We start from the raw sequence: 20,695 nt of genomic DNA on the forward strand, positions 1-20,695 counted from the left end.
TCTTTTACCATTTTTAGCTCGACTATACGAAGTATATGGAGAGCTGTCCTACTCGCCCCGGCGTAGGCGGTGGCGTCGGCGTCCACATCCAGATTTCAGATTAAAGTTTTGGTGCAGTAAAATATTTTTCACTATAACTTTGTCATTTCTTAAGGTATCCACTTCAAACTTCAAATATATGTTCCTTATCATCAACCACGTCTTATGTGACAAGGTTCATAACTCTAGCGCCAATATTTTCAGATTTATCTCCCCTTGAACTTAGAATTTTCCTTAAAAAATACTATGTTTTTATGGTTACTTCTTTATTTCTTAAGGGATGAACTTCATACTTCAAATATATGTTCCTTATCATCAACCACATCTTATGTGACAAGGTTCATAACTCTAGCACCAATATTTTCAGGTTAATCTCCCCTTGAACTTAGAATTTTCCTGAAAAAATACTATTTTTAGCTCACCTGTCACAAAGTGACATGGTGAGCTTTTGTGATCACTTTTCGTCCGCCGTCTGTACGTCGTCCATCCATCCGTCCGTAAACTTTTACTTTAAACAACATCTCCTCATCCTCATAAACCACTAAGCCAATTTCATCCAAACTTCACAGGAATGGTCCATTGGTTGTCACCTTTAAAAATTGTTCAAAGAATTTAATTCCATGCAGAACTCTGGTTGCCATGGCAACCGAAAGAAAAAACTTTAAATATCTTCTTTAAAAAAACCCAAATACCTAGAGCTTAGATATTTGGCATGAAACATCTTCTAGTGAGTGTCTATCAAGTTTGTTCAAATAAAAGCTCTGGGGTCAAAATTGGCCCCGCCCCAGGGTGTCATTGCTTTTCCGTATGTGTATATAGTAAAAACTTTAAAAATCTTCTTTTTAAAAACCAAAAGAGCTAGAGCTTAAATATTTGGCATAAAACATTGTCTGATGAGTGTCTACCAAGTTTGTTCAAATAAAAGCTCTTGGGTCAAAATTGGCCCGCCCCAGGGGGGTCATTGATTTTCCGTATGTGTATATAGTAAAAACTTTAAAAATCTTCTTTTTAAAAACCGAAAGAGCTTGTGCTTAAATATTTGGCATGAAAAATTGTCTGATCAGTGTCCACCAAGTTTGTTCAAATTAAAGCCCTTGGGTCAAAATTGGCCCGCCCCAGGGGGTCATTGCTTTTCCTTATATGTCTATAGTAAAAACTTAAAAAATCTTCTTTTTAAAAGCTGAAAGAGCTAGAGCTTAAATATTTGGCATGAAAAATTGTCCGATCAGTGTCTACCAAGTTTGTTTAAATAAAAGCTCTTGGGTCAAAATTGGCCCGCCCCAGGAGGGCCATTAATTTTCCTTATGTGTGTATAGTAAAAACTTTAAAAAATCTTCTTTTTAAAAACCGAAAGAGCTAGAGCTTAAATATTTGGCATGAAAAATTGTCTGATCAGTGTCCACCAAGTTTGTTCGAATTAAAGCCCTGGGATCAAAATTGGCCCGCCCCGGGGGTCATTGCTTTTCCTTATATGTCTATAGTAAAAACTTAAAAAATCTTCTTTTAAAAAACCGAAAGAGCTAGAGCTAAAATATTTGGCAAGAAACATTGTATGATGAGTGTCAACCAAGTTTGCTCAAATAAAACCCCTGGGGTCAAAATTGGCCCCGCCCCGGGGTCATTGATTTTCCATATATTTATATAATAAAAACTTAAAAAAAACCTCTTTTAAAAACCCAAAAATTTAGAGCTTTGATATTGAGCATGAAGCATCTTCTAGTGAGTGTCTGCCAAATTTGTTCATATAAAAGTCCCAAGGTTAAATTTGCCCCGCCCATCTATAGTAAAAACTTTAAAAATCTTCTTTTAAAACCCCCAAAGAGCTAGAGCTTAGATATTTATCATGAAACATCTTCTAATGGGTGTCTACCATGTTGGTTAAAAAAAGCCCCTGGGTTAAAATCAGCCCCGCCCCAAGGGCCTATATACAGGTGAGCGATTTCAGGGCCATCATGGCCCTCTTGTTTACTGTTACTTCTTTATTTCTTAAGGGATCAACTTCATACTTCAATTATATATGTTCCTTATCATCAACCACATCTTATGTGACATTGTTCATAACTCTAGCACCAATATTTTTCAGGTTTATCTCCCCTTGAACTTAAGATTTTTTAACTAGAAAAATGTTATTTTTTACTATGACTTTTTTAGTTTTAACGCATTACTTCATGAGCATTTTGTGAAAAATGGCTGTTTTCATTGAAAAGTCTCTCGTTACAAGTTCATATTGCTATAAAACTATAAAACCTGCTTCAATACTAATCAAACTTGGCACAAATATTGACTGGACCATTGCCTTTGCAACAACATGCTCAATTTTGCTTAATCAATGCTTAATTTTCCTGTTACCATGGCTACGAGGGGACATCTCAAAATTGCCAAAAATCACTATTTTGCGTTGATTTTTTCCATCAAAATTGATTTTAAAGTGCTGCAACTTCTTAATGGATTGAGATAGAGTCAAATGCTTTTCAGCGTTGGTTACACGTTACCTTATGATTGATCTGGGGTTATTTTTAGCCTCTCACAAGTCCAAAATTTTCTTGGCGATGAGGTCTTTTGGTTGGGGGGACGCGCCAAAAAGTGGTCATTTTTTAGCTCACCTGTCACAAAGTGACAGGGTGAGCTTTTGTGATCGCTTTTCGTCCGGCGTCCGGCTGTCCAGCGTCCGTCAGTAAACTTTTACTTTAAATGACATCTCCTCATAAACCACTAAGCCAATTTCATCCAAACTTCACAGGAATGTTCCTTTGGTGGTCACCTTTGAAAATTGTTCAAAGAATTTAATTCCATGCAGAACTCTGGTTGCCATGACAACGAAAGATAAAACTTTAAATATCTTCTTTTAAAAAACCCTAAGAGCTAGAGCTTAGATATTTAGCATGGAACATCTTCTAGTGAGTGTCTACCAAGTTTGTTCAAATAAAAGCCCTGGGGTCAAAATTGGCCCCGCCCTAGGGGGTCATTGATTTTCCCTATATGCATATAGTAAAAACTTAAAAAATCTTCTTTTAAAGAACCCAAAGAGATAGAGCTAAGATATTTAGCATGAAACATCTTGTAATGAGTGTCTACTAAGTTTGTTCAAATAAAAGCCCTGGGGTCAAAATTAGCCCCGCCCCGGGGGTCATTGATTTTCCCTATATGCAAATAGTAAAAACTTAAAAAATCTTCTTTTAAAGAACTCAAAGAGCTAGAGCTAAGATATTTAGCATGAAACATGTTCTAATGGGTGTCTACCAAGTTTGTTCAAATAAAAGCCCTGGGGTCAAAATTGGCCCCGCCCCGGGGGTCATTGATTTTCCTTATATGTGTATTGCAAAAACTTAAAAAATCTTCTTTGAAAAAACCTAAATAGCTAGAGTTTAGATATTAAGCATGAAACATCTTCTAGTAAGTGTCTACAAAGTTTGTTCAAATAAAAGCCCTGCATGGGGTCAAAACTGGCCCCGCCCCAGGGGTGTCATTGTTTTTAACTATATGTGTATAGTAAAATCTTAAAAAAATCTTCTTTTAAAAAACCCAATGAGCTAGAGCTAAGATGTTTAGCATGAACCATCTTCTTATGGGCCCTGCCGGGGGGTGGGGAAGAAGATCATTGTTTTTCATTATATGTGTGTAGTAAAAAGTCACATCATGAAACATCTTCTTATGAGTGTCTTCCAAGTTTGTTCAAATAAAAGCCCTGGGGTTCAAACTGGCCCGGCTCCTATATACAGATGAGCGACCTCAGGGGAATCATGGCCCTCTTGTTTAAACAACATTTCTCAAACAAAAACAAGTGTTGGGGCCCTAAATAAGGCATTTTTTCACCACTTGAGACAACAAAAAAGGGGGGGTGAAAAAGGCGTTAAAAGGCGTGTATATCGCGTAATGGGTTAAAGGTATCTACCTCAAACTTCAAATACTTATTCCTTATCATCAATTACAGTTTATGTGACAAGGTTCATAACTCTTGAAGCAATATTTACAGATTTACCTCTCTTTGAACTTAGGATTTTCTTTAAGAAATATTATAACTTCTTTAATTTTTAGCTCGACTATACAAAGTATATGGAGAGCTGTCCTACTCGCCCCAGCGTCCGCGTCCAGATTTCAGATTAAAGTTTTGGTGCAGTAAAATATTTTTCACTATAACTTTGTCATTTCTTAAGGTATCAACTTAAAACTTCAAATATATGTTCCTTATCATCAACCACATCTTATGTGACAAGGTTCGTAACTCTAGCATTTATCTCCCCTTGAACTTTTCCTTAAAAAATACTATTTTTTACTGTTACTTCTTTATTTCTTAAGGGATCAACCTCATACTTCAAATATATGTGCCTTATCATCATCCACATGTTATGTGACAAGGTTCATAACTCTAGCACCAATATTGCAAGAATTATCTCCCAATAAACTTTGATTTTTATACTAGAAAAATGTTATTTTTTACTATAAGTTTTAGTTTTAAAGGTATCTAACTCAAACTTCAAATACTTATTCCTTATCATCAATTACATTTTATGTGACAATGTTCATAATTCTTGAAGCAATATTTACAGATTTATTTCTCTTTGAACTTAAGATTTTCTTTAAGAAATATTATAACTTCTTTACTTTTTAAGGTATCTACTTCAAACTTCAAATATATATTTCTTATCATTATACACATGTTGTGTGACAAGGTTCATAACTCTAGCGTGACTATTTCTAGAATTATTTCCCTTGATCTTGGAATTCATGTTAACAATGTTATTTTTTTACTTTAACTTAAAACATAATTATACCTAATTGATTTTTCTTTCATAGTTTTGTCTTCCTTACTGCGTCCAGTATTTTATTAGTTGAGCTTCGCTGTCTCCTGTGACAGCTCTTATTTTTACTCTACTTTTTCGAAGAAATAGTTTGAGCTATTGTAACAGTAAAGTTGCCGTTACTGTAAAGAAACTTTGACATTGGCCATTATTTTTACAATTGTATAGTAAAAATAACTTAGAAGACTTTTCCTGAGACACTTACTATTGCCTAGAGCTTAGATCTTTGTCATGTAGCATCAACTTGTGGTATTCTACAAAAGTTATGTAAAACATCCCTTGGGGATCAAAATTGGCCTCGCCATGTGGGTCACTTAGTTTATATAGGAAAACACATTTATACTTTGTGAAAGTACAATGCCAATAGTTTAGATAATTATACAGGCATGCAGCATTGTCTAGTGGACCTCTACAAAAGCCATCATCACTCATGCCCCTTGGGTCAATAATGGCCCACCCTGGGCTCTCTTATAAGCTTGTATAGTAAAAATGTCTCCAAAATCCTATTAGCTGAACTTTTTTGAAAAAAAAAAAAAAATAGAGCTATTGTTAGTCATATTGACATTGCTGTCAGCAAACTTTAACCTTGATCATTACTTTTAAGATCTTGTTGTATTGTATTCATACTTGGCCACAAGTTTGGACAAGACCTTCAAGTAGACCAGACTAATCTTAACTTTCATTCATAAATGACCTTGACCTTCAAGATCAAATGTAAATGTCTAAATTTTGGCTTGTTTTTCTCTCGACTATTTGATAAGAATAAGTAGAGCTATTGCAGTCACCCGAGCGTCGGCGTCTGCGTTGGCGTAACCACTTGTGTTAAAGTTTTTGTAATAGTTTAAATATTTTCAAAGTCCATTGACATATGGCTTTGAAACTTTGCACACTTATTCACCATCATTACCCCAACCTGTAGACAGGAGGAGGTAACTCTATCAAGCATTTTGACAGAATTATGCCCCTTTTTCGACTTAGAATTTAAGTTAAAGTTTTTGTAATACCTCAAATATTTTCAAAGTCCATTGACATCAGGCTTTGAAACTTTGCACACTTGTTCACCATCATAACCCCAACATGTAGACAGGAGGAGGTAACTCTATCAAGCATTTTGACAGAATTATGCCCCTTTTTCGACTTAGAATTTACGTTAAAGTTTTTGTAATACCTCAAATATTTTCAAAATTCATTGACATAAGGCTTTGAAACATGTTGAAATTTTATACTCTTCTTTGAGAGCATACTAGGACTCTCCAAGGCCTATAACTGTAACATGGATTGAAAGAAAAATTTTGCCTTTTTCTTTACTTAGAAAATTTTACCTTTTAATCAAGGCTTTTTTTACTATCAAGCACTAAGAATAGTCGAGCGTTGCTGTCCTACCGACAGCTCTTGTTGCGATTAGTTCTAGAGGTCGGCGTGTACGAATTAATCTCAACGCCAACATGTAACTAACTGGCACTTTACTTGCTCGGATGAATAGACAGACATTTGAGCACCACCACCACCCCCCAATTAAAAATCATCGCATTAGTTTTAAAGAACATGTATTGTATTCTTAGAAGTACATAAAAAGCATCTAAAAACAAACGCAAATACAATCATGTATTTTGGTATAATTTGCAAAATTACATGAAATTGCAGACTCGGTTTGATTGAGTCTGTACATGAGGGATAACGAAAAAGTGCAACAATTTTCACGTCCCATAGAACCGGCTTGAGCGGTACTCAAATCCCAACACTTAAAAGTGCTGGACTCAATAATCCCCAAGGACCAGAAAATGCAAATGTATAACAACACTGAAGTGAAGTACGGACCAACTTTTGAAAGCCTTCTTGTGCTTGTTTACTTTTAAAATAATACAGTGTATAGAAACATAGGAAATTGTCAGCCATTTGAAATCCAAGATGGCTGCCGCAATATATTTTTCTTTTTTCTTTCTTTTTTTTTTGCATCTTTTCTTCTCTTTCACACTTTAGCAGACTACAATTAACAAAGCTTTAAATAAAATGCCAAAAAAGGTGTTCATATCTCGCCCTTGGGAGAATTAAAGTAAAAATAAAATAATTCAATGGCGGCCATTTTGAAATTAATTTTTGAAGGTCAAGAAATAAAAATACAGCCGTGGTAGAGCAAAAAATGAATTCAGCGTACTCGAAATAGGTAAGTAAGTCCAACTACCTGCTTGTACTAAAATATGCCGTTAGGATGAACATTTTCCCAAAATCAAACCAGTCTAACAAGCTTCACCCTCTTAGCAATCTCTCCCTCTAACAATATCACCTCTTACAATCTCTACGTCTTACAATATCACCATCTAACAACCTCTCTCTTAAACAAATCACCTAACAATCTCTCCCTTCAACAATCTTTCCCTCTAACAATCACACCCTCTAACAATCCCTCCTTCTAACAAGAGCCACCGCCGGGCGGGGGCAACGCTCAACTTTTTTTTTTTCTAAAAGCAAAGAACAAATCTTAACGTTTCCTTTTTAGCTCGACTATTTGTAGAATAATCGAGCTAATGCAGTCACCCATTTGTCGGCGTCCCTGTGGTTAAGTTTTTGCGTGTAAGCTGGTATCTCCATAACTACTGAAGGGAATGGATTGAAACTTCACACACTTGTTTTCTGTGAATTTCTAACATGATTGGCACAAGTCCCATAACTCTGATTTGCTTTTTTGCATAATTATGCCCTTTTTTCGACTTAGAAATTCTTGGTTAAGTTTTTGCATATAAGCTGGTATCTCCATAACTACGGAAGGACAACCCGACGACTATAAGCTCCCCTGAAATTTTTCGGGGAGCATAAAAAGTTATGATCCAGGTACAAGTTTGCGGACGGCAACGCCGCCAGGACTATTAAAATACCTCTACTTTTTTTGTCAAAAAAAGTCAACCTAAAAAATCACCCTATAATAACCTCTCCCTCTAACAATCTCACCTTAACAATTCCTCCCTATTTCACTCTCACTCTCTAATAATCTCTCCCTCAAACAATTTCCGTCTCACCTTCCAACAATATCAGCCCTTCTAACAATCTCACTCTTTTACTATCTTAACCTCTAATAATCTCTTACCCTGTAATAATCTCAACCTCTAACAAAATTTCACGCTCTAACTATCTAACCTTCTAACAATCTCTCCCTCTTGCACTCTCAATGTTTCATAATTTCTCCTTGTAACAATCTCTAACTATCTCAAACTTGAACAATTTTTCACCCTTAACAAAAAAGAAAGAACAAAAATCTTTAGCTTACAATATTTCATTTATTTAAAAAAAAAAACAGAGATACAAACATAACAATTACAGCACTTAAAACATAACAATAGCTACTAGAATAAATCAAAAGAAAACAATACTGAGGTTTTAGTAACCAGAATTAGCATGGTATTTCATCCTGACTTTAAAAGATTTTATTTCATCTTGATTAAAGTAATAGGTAGATTCAGTTGGAGTCCACCCTTCTTTGTTTTCTATTCTACATTCTCAAATGCATTCTGGTCAAAAATAAACTACCTATCCCACTGTAGCATGCTATCAGAACCTCAATATCACTTTATTTTGGTTGTATAACCTTTCACTTATTTCAGAACTTTTTTCACTTAACATTTATTTTGACTAGCTAGGGAGAATTGCAAGCTTATCATGAATATAATATCAATTGTTGTATAAAATCAATAACTAGTCCTTTTTTTTTATAACTGACTCTGGGAAAATAAGAAGTAAATGCAATTTTACCACATGACTTCTTCATAGCTTGTAGCCTTTTTGTTGGGCCAAGAGATGAATATACTGATGATAACCATGCCAGAATACACTTTTAAATGCCACTGACATATAAAACAGAAATGATATTAAAAATCCTTTATATATAGGACATGTCCAGATAAAAATATAAGTATGAATAATGCATCATTTATTTTTACATTACATCTTACAAACTGACATATTTAATAAAATGCTTAAAAGGATTCCTGGCAAGTACTCACATCTAAATCTTAACTTGCATATTATATTATTTTCATTAACTGTTATAAAGGTAACTAATGATCATTTAATTATAACAACAAGATTACTGTACACCTTGCATAAATATGCTGACATGCTACTTTAATCAGTAGATTATATTTATTATTTAATTTCAAGTTGATAACTCATAATGATATTGACTTACAGTTATACTCTGGATAAAAATTAAGTATGAAAAATTAGATGGGAAAAACCTAAAAGCATGCTGAACAGAGTTATGGCTCTTAGACACTTCACAAATCCTCGAAAAAAATTCTAAAGCTTAATGTTGATAAAACCTTTCAAGTAGCTTATTATTATGCTCTGAAAAAAAAAGTATGAAAAATTACATTGGGTAATAATTCCAAAATGATGCTACACTGTTCCTCAATAAGATCAATCAATTTATTAAGTAGAGTGGCCGAGTGGTTAACATTTTTGTGAGCAAGAGACTATACACTTGTTGGTTAGAACTGGTTGGTTCCAGGTTCAGATTTTTATAGCTTCCAACACAATCTTTCAAAATAAATTTGTATAAATTAATTTATAGAGTTTCAAGTGCTTTTTAAAGTTATGCTCCAGACAAAAATCACAAAGGGCGATTGCATAAAATATTTACAAAAGACAGATAAGGTATTGAGCACTGCACAACAATTATCTCAATCTATACAACAGCCTGAGTAGAATGACCAACAATAAAGCAAAATATAAACAAGTAAAATGGTTTCCTGCGGGGAACATTTTTAATGATATAAAGATATGTCATTGAACTATTTTCAAAATTGTGTGTGGGGGTGGATAAATAAACGTTTGTATTAGGAATATAGTTGACAATAATCGATCAATATAGAAGAAGGTCTTTGGAAACTGGTGACCGTTGAAGACCGGAGAAGGTCGAACATCAAACAATTATTTCTTTTTAAGAAAATGATTAAATAGGCCTACCACTTTATGAATAATTCCTAGCAAACAAAGAATAAAGTTAACACACAAGTTTACGCATAAAATATCTCTATTTATTATGGCAGATGCCACTACGAATTACATAGGTTTCTTATTGTTTGTAAAATTTGAGATAGATTTTATAGAAACATTGATAATTTTCAAACACATAATTCAAGTTTTTTCACCTTAAACGGTAAAATAATTGTAGAAAATTAGAAATATCACGTAATAGTTTTTTGTTCTTAATTAGGTGTAATTCGGACTAATTCCCTAGAGGTAAATCCGTAACGTACCGGCAAACGGTATTTAGCTAGGTTTTCGAAAAGGTCAATTAACCAATCATGTACAGTTTACAGATCACATGCTCCTCCATGTACCGAAAACAGGTCACGTGCTCCTCCATGCCTCAAAAGTTAAACACGTACCAATACCCTGCGGTCTCCAGACCGCAGGGAACAAGAATGTGCTTGTTAAACACAAATGCTCCAAGCTCAGATTCTTGTCTGTAACAATTTTTCCAAATAAAATGTTTACCATTCACTCAGTTATACGGACAGAAAATTATAAAAAGAAAATATGTAAACTCAGTTATATACATTTTGTAATTTTACAAAGTCATGGTGTTTTGTAATTGAACATTGAACAATTAAACATTAAGTTGGTAAGTCATTGATGTTGAAAAAATAAAAATTATGAAGGGTAGAGTTATCACTCTTGTGCAGTGCACACCTCCTGAGTGAGATCTATCCACCTATGAAGTTTCATGTTGATATCTCAAAGGCTTTTTGAGTTATGCTCTGGACAAAAATGAAGTTTAAAAAATAACAAAGGGCAATAACTGAAAAAATATGCAGGGTAGAGTAATCATTCTTGATTGCATTCCTCCTCAATATGATCTATCCACCTATGAATTTTCAAATTGATAACTCAAATACTTTTTGAGATATGCACCGAACAAAAAAGTGGGACAGAGAGACGGACGGTTGGACAGACAGACAGAGACTATTTCTATATCCCCCGCCGCCTTTTCAGTGGGGGATAAAAAAAAATTTATTGTTAGCACAGGTGACCTTGACTTTGAGACTCCCAACACTGAACCATAAAAGGCATGTTCCTTCTTAATATGAAAAACATCAGTCTAAAAATAAAGGCTGTGTATTAAGCAAATCTATTTTTGGCACCCCTGATCTTGACCCACTGACCCCTTACTCAATCAAAATGAAGAATGAAATGCAATGTAATCTTCCTGCCAAATATGAAAGACATATGTCAATAAATAAAGGTTGTATTGGCAAAAGTGTAAAAATCTATTTTCAGTACCCCTGACTCCATCCAAAGAAGTTTTCTCAATTTTAGGTTCCTACCAAATATAAAAGGATAAGGTTACACCTTTAAAAGTGTAAAAATCTACTTTGGTCTGTCATTGGTGACCTTGACCCAAATGACCTCTAACTGAACCCAAAAGGAATGTATGTGCATATTATACATGAAAGACATCAATATAAAAATAAAGACTATGAGCAAACATGTTAAACAATTTTTACACCAATGACATTGACCTTGGCCCAAGTGACACTTTACTCCACAAAAAGTTAGAGGACCATTAAAGTTACATTTAATAAATATGTAAAAATATTTTGCCGTCGGCCTAAAAATCAAACATTCTACAGTTTCATTATCCTGTTTAATAGTTTTGTTGTAAATCTCATCAAATATTGTTCATAAATTAGGATTTTAAACGGGAAACCCCACGGTAACACTAAAGTTCGTATACAAATTTTAACATGCAAATGAAGACTATAATGAGCTTGTGTATGCGCTACGTCACAATTTTATAGTTGCTATCCGGAACACAGCAAATGTGATATTTTCTTGTGCAAACACAGTTTTACCGTTTAAGCTTCACGGTGCACTAAACTTGGGATTCAGTAAAAGTAATCATCTCGTAAAAAGATTAAATTTGTATGAAAACATCCGTTACAATGCGGAAATATACCGTTAAATTAGGACTGCCACTTATAGTCATGTTTGTTGATTTAATATTGATGTACGGATGATCCGAAGGCGGAGTTTCTCATGCAAACAGAAATTGTACTTCGCCACAATGAGGTTACTTTTTTTCATGCTAGTAAAACTCATTTTGGTTGTTTGGACACCAAAATAAGACCTGGAGTCGATATTAAACCCAATTTATTAATGAAATGTCGCTATTTAGTTTTTTATGAAATTTATTAAATGTAACTTTAAGGTATCCACCTACCAAATATGGAAGATATCATTAAATAAATGAAAATGTTAAGATAAATCCAACTTGCTGGCATAGGTTAACCAGAAAATGCCCTATTTCAAGTGATAAAAAGGGAAATAACTTGGAAAAATGGATAGCACAGCTATGTAACTTGGCAATATCATGTACTTTGTATTTAGAAGTGTGGAAATTATGAAGCCATCAATAAAGATAGAGCTTAAAGTTACATTTAATAAATTTCATAAAAACAGAAATAGCGACATTTCATTAATAAATTGGGTTTCATATCGACTCCAGATCTTATTTTGGTGTCCAGACAACCAAAATGAGATTTTATGAGCATACAAATGTGCAACCTCATTGTGGCGAATTCGAAAGTACAATTTCTGTTTGCATGAGAAACTCCGCCTTCAGATCATTCTTATAAGTCGAATGTTTACATTAATCGGTCATGCCATTATGATATAATAGGTTGTGCAAGTTATTCAGTTATTACACTTTGCATTTTTATTGCAATATAGAAGAATAAAAGTGGATATGGACACGTAAATCCGGGTAGCGTAGTGGTTAGAGAGTTCAGATTATGAAGAGAAAGTTAAGAAAAAAAAATTTCCGAGTTCAAATCTGCAATTGTGCAATATTTTTTGTGTATGGTTTTTACTTTCAAAAAAAAAAAACATTTTCATATTGTCTTATAAACCTGTGATTTATAATTTTTTACAATTAAAGTTAAACTTACAACGGTTTAGAAAAATGGAATGAATTTGATTTTAACAGTCATTGAACAGATTGAAAAGTATTGTTAATTTATTACTATTTAAAACTCTGAATTCAATTAGCTACATTTTTTAACAATTTCGGCTCAATTGTATATTTATAACCTCATTTATCACTCTAATTACGACTGTGAGGGTTGCCTCTAACTTAACCTGTCGAAAGCGAATGTGTGTAAAACTAAATGTTCTCAAATAGTATTGTATGAACTTAATTCACGAGGAACTAAAATCCAGATCGTTGAAATAAATATATATATAAAAAAGATATATAAGAAAAGAAAAATGCCTTTTCCAGGAATCGAACCAGGGTCTTTACACTGACGAAGCTAACACTCAACCACTACGCTATTACGCTGAACAGTTAAAATTAGTAATTATTTAGGTGATTAAATAATTATTAAAGCGATTAAATAATATGCTTTTATATAAGAATTATCAACACTCGTATTTGTCAATATTGATGTAAACAGATAATGAAAGGAATAGCGAATTCGAGCTATACATCAAATTTAAATCAACAAACATGACTTTAAGTAGCAGTTTTAATTTAACGGTATATTTCCACAATTTGTAACGGATATTTTCATACAAATTTAATCTTTTTTACGAGATGATTATTTTTTCTGAACCAAAGGCCTAGTGCATCGTGAAGCGTAAACGGTAAAAGTGTGTTTTGCACAAGAAAATCTTATATTTGCTGTGTTTTGAATAGCAACTATAACACAGTGACATAGCGCATACACAAGCTGATTATAGTCTTCATTTGCATGTTAAAATTCGTATACAAACTTTAGTGTTATGGTGGGGTTTTCCATTCAAAATCCTAATTTATAAACAATATTTGATGAGATTCACAACGATACTGTTAAAAAGGTTAATGAAACTGTAGAATGCTTGGTTTGTAGGCCGTCCGCAAAAATATTTTTACATATTTACTTAATGTAGCTTTAAGATATATTCAACTTGAATTTTAGGTTAACCATATCAATTTTCAAAGTGCTGAAAAGAGCAATAACTTGAAATGAATGGAAGCCATAGCTATGTAGCTTTGCCCAGATTATGTACTTTTTATTGATCAGTAAGTGTGTAAATATGAAGCCATGTATACTACATGCCAAATGTCGAGGTTCTTGGCACTGCAGTTTCTGAGGAGATGATTTCAAAGTTTTTTTTCCACAGAAGTACTGAAATGGTGTTTTTCTGTTACTTTCTACCTCATTTATATCTGCCAAGGTTCTGCTAGAAATTTTAGAAGATTAAAACTTGCAGAAGCTAGGCCAAAATTTATATTATATCCAGTTATGCAGAATGTTAAGGCTGTGTTAAGGTCCTAGTCAGACCCTTGGGCACAGCCCTCGGAAACTACACACTGTTAGTCAAATTCACAAAAGGCTACAAAAATAAGACAAGGTTCATCAGTGATGACATGTGTCACCTCATGATAGCCAATTGCATTTTGCTGCTATTGTGTAATAGGAGACCCAAAAATCATTAAAAGGGCAAAATACATTTTTTATTCAAGGCTGAAAATCCTTCAACCAGAAATATGTGCAAGTACTTAAGCTACCAATCAATCCTGTAAAGTTTCATAAAAATTGCCTAAGTGGTGTAAGAGTAGTAGTCCAGACAAATTTTAAAAATTAAAATCATTAATCTGACAATAATCATAAAAAATGTTGATGAGATGCACAACTAGACATAGTATTTATTATTCCTGTAAAGTTTTGATGAAAATGCACTTAGTTTCTGAAGAGAAGTCCAAACAAGTAGCTGGCAACACAAAAAAAACCCTTTTTGAAGGGCCATAACTCTGCCAAAAAATCCCCCATCAAAATGGTACATCAAGGGGTTGCCAGAAGGAGGATGAAACCCCCCTTCTTAATGCCGGGGATTTGAAATAAAGGGGGTTTTAAAACCCCCGTCTGACTGAAAAGAAAAGGGGTTTGTGTAATCGCAAAGTACTTACCTACTAATCAATCTTTTAAAGTTTCAATAAAATTACATTATTGGTAAAAGAGGAGTATTCCATACAAACTTTATTAACACCTTTTTATTAAAGGGCCATAACTCTGACAAAAATCATTCAAGTAGAAAACCCTTTAGTATGCGCAAGTACTTTAGCTACCAATCATTCCTGTAAAATTTCAATGAAATTGCATCAGTTGTAGAGCTTACAATATGGTTTTGTTGATAAAGTCTAATAAAAATATCTCTTAAATTTACATATCTTTGTTTGCCTGTAGGTAAAATACCAGTATGACAAAAAATGCACATTATATATAAATCTTGCATATAAAAGTGTAAAATAGAAGTGACTACAAATAAATAAAGCTAAAACATATTAACATATAGAAGAATAAATAATGTGCTGTGTCTATAAGTATAATGATTAAATTGTTATTGATACCAGATGAGCATCATAGATATTAAATTTGTCGGGACATTTTTCTTGTATATTTACGGAAAACCATCAAATTAAGAGAAAAGTAGACAGAAAAGTTAAGACCTTTTGGCTATTCTAAAAGGCTTGAACACAAATTCAATATCTTAAACATTTCACTGTAATAAAAAGCATGCAGTTAATGGAATTGCTTGAAAAGTACTTCATCTGAAGACCCCTGTAATATATATATATTGATACAGTTTGCTTCTTTATTTCAAACAAAGCACCTAACTAGATGACATGGGCTAAACAATGTGATTTTTGTACATGGTGAACAGAACAAAATATAACTACAGGATTCGTGTTAATGTATCTATTCAAGTCCCAACTGTTGACGTATATATTTGGCAACAACTCTCTGAGGTCTCATTTGCCATTCTTCAAGTGTTTCATGACTTGCTGTTATCTGGTCACTTTTTAAGCGGTCAACCACAGTACAGCAGATTATTGCACCTGAAACCATGTTAAAAAATTCATATCAAACATAACCTAGCTAAAAATTATTGGAAAATATTCTTGATATGTAGAGAAACGAATTTTTAACACAGATAGTGTCACGGTTCAGAACTGTTCACTATATAGGGGAGAAGATGTGTAAGCAGCCGGATAGCTCAGTCGGTAGAGCCGCGGTACGGTATTCCGAGGGTCCCGGGTTCGAGTTCCGGTCAGGCTGCACATTTTTCTCACCCTGTGACATTTGGTGCCCAACGGGGGACCGTGACTGATATAGCTCAGAGTTTAATTTACATTGCTCTGTAACTCTGTGAAATTCGAGGACGAATTTCAATATAGCAGGGGAGTATGTCACGGTTCAGAACTGTTCACTATATAGGGGAGAAGATGTGTAAGCAGCCGGATAGCTCAGTCGGTAGAGCCGCGGTACGGTATTCCGAGGGTCCCGGGTTCGAGTCCCGGTCAGGCTGCACATTTCTCTCACCCTGTGACAATAGGATAAAACAATAGGACCATGATGATCTGATCTCATATATCTGAGATTTATTGCTAGAAAATGTCATTCTTTAAAGCAGAAGTAGGTGATAAGGATACATGGCGAGCCGGGAGGGGGTACTGCAGGTGGGGATAAGTAAGTGGCATGTTTGACACCAGGGACATGATTCATATAAGTTGTTTAGAGGTCTACTAGAAATTCTCTATTTTCCTATATATGTTGTTGTAATCTATATAAACACCAAGATGAAGCAAACTATTAAACTGGAGCCTAAAATACAACTAACTTTTGTAAATGTCCACAAGATGATGCTAAATACATGTACATTAAGTAAGCATTTTGTTTGTTTTCTTGGTTTTTATGCTGATTTAAACAGGCTTTTGGTCATATCTCTGCCATCAATCCACCTATCTGACTTTCCTGGATACCTAACATTACATTAACATTGCAAAAGATTGACTACTGATACCTAACCAGTAATTACCAGGGTTTTTTTTGCAAAAGACTGTCTACTTATTCCACATGATTTCTGAATCAGCAGTGAGAAACTAATGACCACAGGGCTTGAGGCTTAGTGAAGTTACGCCTTGCATCAGAATATAACCAAGGACTCCTGAATAACTAATCTGATGCTCTCCCTATTGCGTTTAAAGGGCAGGTACACTATCTGGGCATTGTAGTGTAGAAAGAAGACTTATAAAGTATTTTTGCTATAGAAGACCTTATAACCTAAGTAACAGCTAGGGCCAGCTTTTTTTTTTATCCCATTTTATGATGCAAAGAAATTGTGTAGGGGTCCTATTGCCAATTCTAAGCTGTCGGTATAGCAGCTCTGTAAAATTCAATTTAGTTTTTGTCTAAGTTAACTAAGTAAACTCAGGTTTGGATCAATTTTGACCCAAAAGGTCAAAATGATATATCTTTTGTAGAGGACCACAAGTAATGCTACATACCCAACATCTCAGTTCTGAATATTATAATTTTTGGAGTAGAATAAGTTTGCTATAGAAGTCTTTGTTACCCAAAGAGTTGGACCACTGGCATGATTTACATATCTTTTATAAATGCCCAACAGGCAATACTTCAAACCAAATATCTAAACTTTGGGCATTATTGTTTTACTAAGGACATTATGTCATTATTTCCATTATCTTTGACTATTGACAATACAATCAATACATTATGGGCCATCTGCTGACCACATAGAATCTGTCTCTGTCTAGAAGCTGTTGAAAAGTCTGCTTAGGTTGTAGTGACATTAAATATGAAGCTCATCAAATAAAAATTTGTTTCATTCTTGATCACAGTCAGGACATGTAATCCAATTTTGACATCTATTAGCTTATTCCTTCTCCACTTGATGAGAGGACTTCTCTGAAAGTAACTATCTCAGAGTCCTTAATACTAAATATTTAGATCTTGAAAACAAAACTAGAAATGTGTTGTCACGCCACGGATGCCACCACATGCAGCCAAAATTCAAACGATATAATAATATTTAGTTCCAAATTTGTTTGCACAAACTATTTTTTTCATTCTAAGTTCAAAGTCCTTCAACTATTCAATGTTAACACAAACCATTTTTATACAAAGTCCATGCAAGGCCATGAAACTTTTCAGTGTTAACCTTTTGCAAATTATTTGTAGCTGAAAGAGTTTGGAAACTGAAAATTTCAAAAAAAATTCTATCATTCAAGAGAGATAACTTTGTCCAAAATCATCAAACCATGGCCAAATTCTAACTTGGCCTGCTTATTCCTAAGATGTATCTATATGTCAAATTTGAGTTGACAGTGTATCACTGTTGGGGAGATAATGAACAGAAACTAAAAATTTCTTATTTTTTTCAAAGTTCAAGAGGGATAACTCTGTCAAAAATAATCGAACAATGACCAAATTCGAACTTGACCAGCGTATTCCTATGACATATTCATATATTAAATTTAAGTTGACAATGTACAACTGTTGGGGAGAAAATGAACAAAAACTGAAAATTTCCCTGAAAGGAGCATAACTCAGCCAAAAACAATTGAACCATGACCAAATTCAAACTTAACCTGTGCATTCCTTTGATGTATCCATACGTCAAATTTGAGTTGAATGTGTACTACCGTTGGAGAGATAATAAACAGAAACTGAGAATTTCTTATTTTTCTCAAAGTAAAAGGGGCATAACTCTGTCAACAAGAGCCACTGCTGGGTGGGGGCAACGCTCGACTTGTTACTTTTTCTAAAAGCAAACAAAGAAACGTTTGAACAAATTTTAATGTTTCCTTTTTATAATTTTAATAGGTCTGTTTTGTCACACTAGTTTTGTCAAAGTATGAATTAATGAGATAGGCAACTTCCTAGCCACTTAAGATATCATGCATGCTTGCTAAACTTAAAACTTGTAGCAGGTAAAACTTATTAACCAGATATCAAAATTAGTAAAATAATACATTTTCTGAAAGCTTATGCATTTGTCTATGGCTGCAGGTAAAAGAATTTACAGTTCCCATTTAAGTAGATGATACATCAATTTTTAAAGAGAACTACTCATTAATTTTTGTAACAAAACTATTCATATGATGAAAAAACTGGCTCAGTGGTTTATTATGTTCTACTATGTTTTTCTAAGTGAAATGCAAGGAAAGTTACCAATATTTTAACATACAGCAATAGATAAAAGATTTAACTTTCAAATGGTGTATAATAAACAAGATTGCATTTGAGAAAAATGCTATGCCACCGCATTAATACAACACTAAATAGTAGTGTAGGAACATATTTTTTTTTGTTTCTATACAATTGAGGATTGTCATAATGCATAGATCCCTGACCTATCTAATTCTTATTATCAGATTAGTGAGTAAATCTATTGTTAATCAAATAAAAGATCAGAGCAGGAATATATCAATGCACTTGAGTCTAGTGAATTTGGTGGTGAAGGTCATATTTCACACAGCCTAAATTTCATGACTACATCAAAGGACAACACAGTAAGACACTTTGTCAAAATCTAGGTAAGCTGATATCAAAGTCCGCTTTACATCTTAATCTGTGCACATGGTTCAAATTTCATAGCTGTAGATCAAAGCACAAGAAAGTAGGTCACATTATCAAAATCTAGGTCACCTGATATCAAAGTTCAATTTTACAACTAAAACTATGCACATGGTCAAAATTTCATTGCTGTACATCAAAGGACAAGAAAGTAGGTCACTGTCCCCTTGGTCAAGGCAAAATTTTGACCCAAGGGTTTAATTCAAAACAATCTTGATACAGGTCCACCAAACAACATTTCAAGTCAAATATCTAAGCTGAAGCTTTCTCAAATTCAGAAAACATTTGTTTTATTTTCTGTTTTTACTATGTGTACATAATGAGAATCATGCCCCCGGGCAGGGCCAGTTTTGACACCAGGGGAAAAATTTGAATAACTTTGGTAGAGGACCTATAGATGATATTATATAGCAAACATGAAAGCTCTATGCCTTGTACCTTCAGACAAAAATATTTTTTATTTTTTTACTAGATGTACATAATGTAAATCAATTACCCCCGGGGCAGAACCAATTTTGACCCCAGGGCTAAAATTTGAACAATCTTGGTAGAGGTACACTTCGCAAAGTCTCATGCCATATATTTAAACTCTAGCCTTTGTCAATTCAGAGAAGAAGATTTTTCAAGTTTTTACTTTATACATATAAGGAAATCTAGCGCCTCTGGGGCAGGGCAATTTCAACACTAGGGGCATAATTAAAACAACATTAGTAGAGGACCCAAAGATGATATTATATACCAAATATCAAAGCTTTAAGCCTTGTACCTTCAGATAAGAAGATTTTTTAAATTTTTTACTCTATGTTCATAGTGAAAATCAATGACCCCTAGGGGTGGGGCCAATTTTGACCCCAGGGCTATAATTTGAACAATCTTGCTAGAGCTTCACTACACAATGTTTCATACAAAATATCTTACCTCTAGCATTTGTCAATTACTAGAAGATTTTTTTTAAAGTTTTTACTGTAAGTTTTTACTATATACATATAAGGATAACCAATGACCCCCGGGGCGGGGACGATTTTGACCCCAGGGCTATAATTTGAACAATCTGGGTAGAGGTCTACCAGACAATGCCTTATGCAAAATATCTTAGCTCTAGGCCTTTTGGGTCCTTATAAGAAGGTATTTTAAGTTTTAACTATATGTACATATAGTGAAAATCAATGACCCCTGGGGCGGTGCCAATTTTGACCCCAGGGCTATAATTTGAACAATCTTGGTAAGGGTCTACCAGACAATGCCTTATGCAAAATATCTAAGCTCTAGCCTTTTTGGGTCTTTACAAGAAGGTATTTTAAGTTTTTACTATATGTACATACAGTGAAAATCAATGACCCCCGGGGCGGGGCCCATTTTGACCCCAGGGCTATAATTTGAACAATCTGGGTAGAAGTCTACCAGACAATGCCTTATGCAAAATATCTAAGCTCTAGG

At 34.0% G+C, this 20,695-nt stretch overlaps 1 protein-coding gene across 2 annotated transcripts in view; it reads right to left on the reverse strand.

Annotated features, from left to right (window-relative positions):
• Positions 1-14,791: 14,791 nt before the first annotated feature.
• Positions 14,792-20,695, reverse strand: part of LOC132745161 (uridine phosphorylase 2-like) — a 73,215-nt gene continuing 67,311 nt past the window's right edge. For both annotated transcript variants that reach the window (XM_060733987.1, XM_060733986.1), the window contains exon 9: positions 14,792-15,717. In XM_060733987.1, coding sequence (XP_060589970.1) covers positions 15,578-15,717 — 140 coding nt within the window. In that variant the 3' untranslated portion in view covers positions 14,792-15,577. The remainder of the gene's footprint in view (positions 15,718-20,695) is intronic.

This window comes from Ruditapes philippinarum, unplaced genomic scaffold (assembly GCF_026571515.1).
Source record: "Ruditapes philippinarum isolate M1 unplaced genomic scaffold, ASM2657151v2 ctg323_1_1_1_1, whole genome shotgun sequence".
In the NCBI taxonomy this organism is placed as follows: domain Eukaryota; kingdom Metazoa; phylum Mollusca; class Bivalvia; order Venerida; family Veneridae; genus Ruditapes; species Ruditapes philippinarum.